At 38.8% G+C, this 6,621-nt stretch overlaps 1 protein-coding gene across 2 annotated transcripts; it reads left to right on the plus strand.

Moving 5' to 3' along the window:
* Positions 1-255: 255 nt before the first annotated feature.
* On the plus strand, positions 256-5,641 carry LOC122783359 (protein tyrosine phosphatase type IVA 2-like). 2 transcript variants are annotated; one of them, XM_044048112.1, is made up of 8 exons: positions 256-369; positions 1,625-1,772; positions 1,857-1,980; positions 2,130-2,736; positions 2,829-2,921; positions 3,125-3,255; positions 3,433-3,507; positions 3,596-5,641. In XM_044048112.1, the coding sequence occupies exons 4-8, from the start codon at positions 2,641-2,643 to the stop codon at positions 3,705-3,707; spliced, it is 507 nt and encodes a 168-aa protein (XP_043904047.1). In that variant the 5' UTR covers positions 256-369; positions 1,625-1,772; positions 1,857-1,980; positions 2,130-2,640; the 3' UTR covers positions 3,708-5,641. The 2 variants fall into 2 exon arrangements, with proteins under 2 accessions (XP_043904047.1, XP_043904046.1); XM_044048111.1 differs by having other exon boundaries at positions 1,628-1,772.
* Positions 5,642-6,621: the final 980 nt, after the last annotated feature.

Below are 6,621 nucleotides of genomic sequence, written 5' to 3' on the forward strand. Positions count from 1 at the left end.
CACCTTGCTTATAAACATTAAAATCTCCTCAAAACGGATACTCTGGCCGGATAATTTTTTTCATTGACGTTAAACCAACACCAGTGTGTTTTCGACATCTTCATTTTCACAGGTAAGCGTCTTCTCTTGTCCTTTAAATGTAAAACCTACGAGAAGCATGCTACATTTTACCGGAAATTACCAGAATTACCCTCTACAATAAAACCTTGGCTTGCCACGTTAATAGTTCCTTGTTTTATTTTTATAAACTTTCTACCGGAAAGTGTAACGCTTGTGGTTGACTCTACCATTTCAGTTCAACATGTCTTCCTTCCAGACCGTTATCTGTCACTAGAAGCGTCTGGATATTTCGCCGACTCTCTACATTTTGTAAGTATTTGAATTTAATGTGAATGGTTGACGTCGAAAATGGTATTGCTACCATTGTTAAATTACCCACTGCATTTGCTGTCATTCGGCAGTTGTTTTAACCGGTAGCTGCTTTAGCTTGGGAATGTTAGCCCGCTGTGTACTCGGGAACACGGTCGTTGACATGGTTCTACATGACCTGGTTAGCGGAACACCTACTGTCTGAATGCGGTGTTGAATAGTTTATCAAATCTTACACTAGCATTTGTACTTAGTTTGCATTGTCTTTAGAATTGTGTGTATGATGCATGTCCCTTTGAAACGCTGCTAGCAGTGACGATAAGCTAGCTGCTTCGTAATCTAACGTCATGTCTCCGTAGCTAACGTGGGCTAATGTTGCTGTTTGTGAACATAGTTTCAGCTGCAGGGACATTAAACAATCACCCAGTTATACACCGAGCTCTGTAATAATTGAGTCCAGATTTGAGAAGTTTAAGCTAAGTGTTTTATGAACAGGACCCATGTCGTATCAGACAGATTTTTTTGTTGTTTCACTTCTCTGTGTTTTGTTGTGCACAATAAACTTAAACCTTAAAACATGAGCATATTATATTTTAATATACATATATTATGGTTGTAATTAATCTCGGCATTCAGTTTAAGTTTCCTAGGGCTGCAATGATTAATCGGTTTAAAAACAAACAAAAAAACAACAACTATTTTTGACGATTTGAGTTTGACGATTTTTAAATAATTTAAACCCGCTTTATGATTTCTCAGCTTTTTAAATGTGAATATTTTCTGGATTCTTTGCTCCATATAACAAAGAAATCATTAAAACAGAATGAGTTTGGTTTGTGGACAAAACAAGACATTTGAGAACATAATTTCCAGGTTTGAGAAACACTGATCAACATTTTACAGACCCAACAAGTACTCGATTAATCGAGAAAGTAATCGACAAATGAATCGATATTGAAAATAATTGTTAGTTGCAGCCCCAAAATCTCTTTACCCCAAACTGGTACATTCTCCTACCTTGTATTCACAATAAAAAAAATATTTCAAAAATATTGAAAAGTGAGAGTGGGTGGTTGTTTGTCTATATATGTGGCCCTGTGATGGACCGGCGAACTGTCCAGGGTGTACCCCACCTATCGCCCTATGTCAGCTCAAAATATTGAAACGGTTATCAAACGCTTGCATGCCTTTGATGATGCTTTATCTAAACTGAATGGAATAAGTGATATTGAACAACACATTTCCTTCTACCAAGCAGGAAAGCAACAAGCTCACGGGTCGTTGTCAGCCTAGACACAGAAAAACAGCATCATCATCCTCATCAATGGTGTGTCTACATCCTAGAGCCGTCACATTCTCCTGTGTCCGCTCAATGAACCTGAGTCTGCTCAGCTCTCATCGCGGTGAGTGTTTACAGCAGTGCTGTCCTTCCTGTTTGCACTACGGGTCTCCACGTCCTTAACCTGTTTGCCTTTGTTTCTTTTCAGGCTGCACATGTATGGCGTTTGCGTGTCTTGGAGGGGAGTTTTGCCAAGCCCAGCACCTAATGCGTATTGTGGACAAGTGAACAGGAGACCGCAGTAAGCTAAACACTGCCATTCACTCACACAGGTATGTAGTAGGAAGGCTGATTTACATACATTTTGTGTTTACCAGATTACAGTCCATAGGTGCTGGCAAGAAGAGTTAACACTGAAGTTGTGATACAACATAAATATGTTGTTATAGAGCTAATCGATGAATATGTGTCTGTCCCACAGGTCCTTCTTGCCTCGTTGAACCCATATGAAGAAAAGCCAACCTTCAGTTTGTCACCTGTCGTGGGGAGAAGGGGTGGAGTTGATTTTAGCCCAGGACTTTCTTGTCTGTTCTACTCCTTTCCTGCTTTTCCTTCCCTCTTCACCTCTGACTCGTACAAGTCTTCATTGAATGGGCTAAGAAATTTGAAGGATTGAAGGATAGATCCTTTTTCTATCCTCATTTTCCCCTGGAATTTAGGTCTTTTTCATCCAATCGTGTTGTAATCCCATTTTTTTTTCTTTGCCAATAATAGTTAAATTTTTTATTTTTTTGTTAGACTAAATTTTTTTTGCCAAATCAATACAATATTTACATATTTACATTTAGTTAAGTGTATTTTTTATTTGCTACTTTTGAGAAGAAATAGAAGGAGTTTTACTTTTATTTCTTTGACAATCTCCTTTTTTTTTTAAAGCACTGTACCTCTCTTACTTTTAATTCTTCGTCGAAAAACCTTTTATCTGTCTAAAAATGAACCGACCAGCTCCAGTGGAAATCTCTTTTGGCTCTCTGAGATTCCTCATCACTCACAACCCCACCAATGCACAACTGGGAAGGTTTATAGAGGTAGTGTATTATTCAAATCTTTTTAAAATTGTTGTTTGTCTTCTTTTATAGATGAAACAAAAGTGACATGGTGTGTGAAATATGTTTTATAGGATCTGAAGGCATATGGCGTTAACACTTTGGTGAGAGTGTGTGCTGCCACGTATGATAAGGCACCAGTGGAACAAGAAGGCATACAGGTTCTGGTAAGTGTTGAATTCTTTTGAAGCATCTTTTTCTCTGATGTAAGAAATGGAAGATTGTAATGCATGAATAACTCACTCAGCTGAGACCTTTGATGGAAAAGTTCTAATGGTCAGTTGAGAAGTCGGCACGTAATGAGAGACCATGAATGTTGGCAGCAAAAAAAAACTCAGCAGACAAAGTAAATACTTGAATTTTTTTCCAGGACTGGCCTTTTGATGATGGTTCGGCTCCACCAGACCAGGTGGTGGAGGACTGGCTGAACCTGCTGCAGACAAAGCTCAGAGATGAGCCTGGTTCCTGTGTGGCTGTGCACTGTGTTGCTGGATTAGGACGGTAAGAATTAAGGAAATTTAAGATTCACAGTATAACAGTATAGAGATTAGACATTTTATTTTAATACATGTTATTTGTACAAACATTGAAATACATTCAGTAAATGGTAGAAATATCATGAAGACAAAGTGTATTTAGTAAATCAAATCTAAAAACAAAATGAAATTATATCCTCAGAGCTCCCGTGTTGGTGGCCTTGGCTCTAATTGAGTGTGGTTTGGAATATGAAGATGCAGTGCAGTTCATAAGAATGTGAGTATATAGTGCTCTGCTTCTCCTCCAGAGTTGACATTTCTGTCTGTACATAAATTTTTTTTGAGCATTATGTCTCTGTAATTAGGAAGCGGCGTGGGGCATTGAACTCCAAGCAGCTGCTTTACCTCGAAAACTACAAACCTAAACTGTGTCTGCGCTGCAAAGATACTGTGGGCCAGAACTGCTGTATACAGTAGGAATCGACAACCCCGACACAGCCTCACTGCAACTTCATTGGAAATTCTCATCATTTGATTTTAAATGGGAAGTTCACCTGATTTTTCGTTTTTTGTAATTTATTCAAAGCACTATTGAGAAGCAGCCCTGAAACTGTAGAGATATGAAGTTGTTATTTTCCATTCCTTGTAGCAAAGCTGCACAAAGATTTAGTGAGTTTTTAATTCCAGAAGGTGGCAGTATTGCAACATCATGGATGCGATCTGCCATTTAATCCCATAGAAGAAGAGAAGAAAGCGAACCGTTTGAATTTAAACCGTCACATTGAAATTTAAGCTTGTGTGGCATTAAAACCTTTATCACAAAGGTCACTCACTATAATGAATCCTTTATGGTCACATTAAGGTCAGACTTAAACAAGCTTTATTTCGTCTAAGCGATGACACTGAACCTTGTATAAATAGTTGTTCGTATGTTCACATGGGTTAGGCTTGTTGAGGCTGCTTCATTCCTGTCTTTTCTTATCGACCAAATCAATGTCCTGCAGTCAGAATGTGGCATAGTTGACAAAGAGTTCAGAAAAGTAAGAAAAAGATTCAGGCTTTCATGCAAATATGAAATTTGCTGTATTCAATAATGCTACAATGTACCTCTGTACTGTGTGCTCCAAGTCTAGACCGTGTAGAAGGTTGAATCACTCGTCTTTACTTCTTCTTCTTCCCACTGTACAAATGTGAAGCCAAATTAACCTGGATACAGGAGCTGCCATCTTGTGCTGGTCATTGAAGTCTGTGCGTGAGTAGTGAGAGTGGAGCCATGGTGTTGACGTCTCGCCATTACACTCGCTCGATCAATCACTGGCTACTCCGTCTCAGCTGTCAATCACAATGTTTACCCCTGTTTTTGAAACGAAAATAAACAACTAATTAAAGAAGCAAACACGCCAGAAATTCACATCAAGAATGACAGGAACACAGTCTCAAACTCATGTCGTTGGCACCGGCTTTTAAAATGTCACCATGGCACAGGGTCAGCATGTTAAAGGGATAGTTCAGGTTTGTTTAAGTGATTGTATGTGGGCCCCAGGAATGAGCCTGAGACATGGAGGTGTGCTATCACAGAAAACCTGGCTGTCAGCAGAGACACACTGGGAAAACAGATTTAAAGGAACTAGGGACTCTCCTGGGACCATAACTTAGAATCATGTGGGTTTCTGCCGCACTGGGTGGATTTTGTTGCCCCAGAAAGACGGAGTGTAGTACTGAAATGTCAGGAACCTTCAGGGTGGAGCTTGCAGTGCTGAACATACCTACCATGGTTCTCAAATTGTGGTATATGTACCACCAGTGGTACGCAAGCTTCCTTTGGTGGTACTTGGAGGAAAATCAGAAATACTGTTCTACTGTCTATACCAGGATATGTGCTCAGAGGAATTTTGACCAGAGTAGAAAATCAAACTATATAATAAATTCAATATTAATAATTTGAATCACCTTATTTCTTGCTCCATCTTAATCTAATTACACTATTCCACTGTGTGAAGGAGGATAAGAAGAGGATAATGATGAGAGAGCAAATATTATCTTATCTTATTGGGAATAAATGTTTGCCTTCTGTGAAAAGTCTGTAGTTGACTTCTAAAAAGTTTCAGAACCACTGATGCAGTAGATTATATGTAGTGAGTCTTTTTTTACGTAGCTAAAATCTGTCTTTTCTTTGTGTCCCTTTTGGCAGCCATGTTTGTTCAGTGTGGTTGGGCGTCTGGTTGTTCTTGGCACTGACGGGACACTGTGTCAGTACCCTACACAACCTCACTTTTTTTTAAAAACCCTGAACTATCACTTTAAAAATCAGTCGGTAAATGTTTTTACAAAGGGGGACGCAAAGCTTTTGGTAGATTATCAGTATTTATGAGGGATGCACCGAAATGGAATGTGTTGGCCAAAACCGAAAATCAGGAAAGACTTGGCTGAAAACAATGGTGTGATGTGAATGTCGCAGCCAAGTTCACTGTTGAGTCTTTCCAGCATTTAATAGGTGCTGTTCCACCGTGTACTCACATCTTGTTGGAACTGTTTTATTGGTGTTCCAAACTGATCTTGGACAGACTCTCAGCAGGAATAGACAAGCGTGTGCTGGCTGCAGTTTTTGCATCCGTCATCACAACATCCTTTTTCGGTCGTGTTGTTTCGGTGTAATCTGTCCAATGTAAACACTTGAGATTTGACACTGTAGGTGTCACACATTCATCGAACAGGTAACTAATACAACAATCTTCCAAAAGCTTTGTGTTTTCCTGGTACAGTAAAGATGGAACGAGCCAACATGGCCGCCCCTGAAGGTCAAATGGCCGTTGTCTGTGTCTGCCTCTGTCAGCTACTGTGTTTGTAAGATGCTGCTGGTCTTTGTGATGCTGTTATTTATTTCCTTCCCTTGTATCTATTTGTACTTGTTATTTATTTGTTGACTCCGCTGTGTTTCTTTGTGAAATGTCCATCTGCTGGGAAAAAAAACAACTATTAATTGGAAAATTAAAGTGTTTAGTAATGTAACTTGTGTTTTCTTTTTCTTTTTTTTTCAATCATTTAATCCGTTTTGTGTGTCTGTCTCTGTTGTGAGCTTAAATAACGAGTACTTTAGTTTGATGTGCAATCATTTGGAATTAATCTCATTTCTAGGATCTCATTAACTTAACACTGTGCTTAAATCATTCAGCCAACTGGTGTATAGGTCTCAAAATATCTTAAATTTACCATACTTGAAAAGTAATCTAATAAATGTACTTCAATTTTCACAGGAAAGGTACAAATGAATGAGAGAATTTTAAAAATGTGTGTAAAACATAAACAAGGTCTCAACAGACGTAAGGATTTAAAAGACTAATCCTCTTTTCCCCCTTCTTTTCTCCGTCAGCTGCAACTGTTCAGTAGGTTG

This window comes from Solea senegalensis, linkage group LG16, assembly GCF_019176455.1.
Source record: "Solea senegalensis isolate Sse05_10M linkage group LG16, IFAPA_SoseM_1, whole genome shotgun sequence".
In the NCBI taxonomy this organism is placed as follows: Eukaryota; Metazoa; Chordata; class Actinopteri; order Pleuronectiformes; family Soleidae; genus Solea; species Solea senegalensis.

Bases quoted from the DNA above. Each gene is read 5' to 3' on its own strand.
- LOC122783359 (XM_044048112.1), top strand. From the start codon at position 2,641: ATGAACCGACCAGCTCCAGTGGAAATCTCTTTTGGCTCTCTGAGATTC. The intron at 2,922-3,124 runs GTAAGTGTTGAA...ATTTTTTTCCAG, and splicing joins AAGAAGGCATACAGGTTCTG to GACTGGCCTTTTGATGATGG. The intron at 3,256-3,432 runs GTAAGAATTAAG...TTATATCCTCAG, and splicing joins TGTGTTGCTGGATTAGGACG to AGCTCCCGTGTTGGTGGCCT.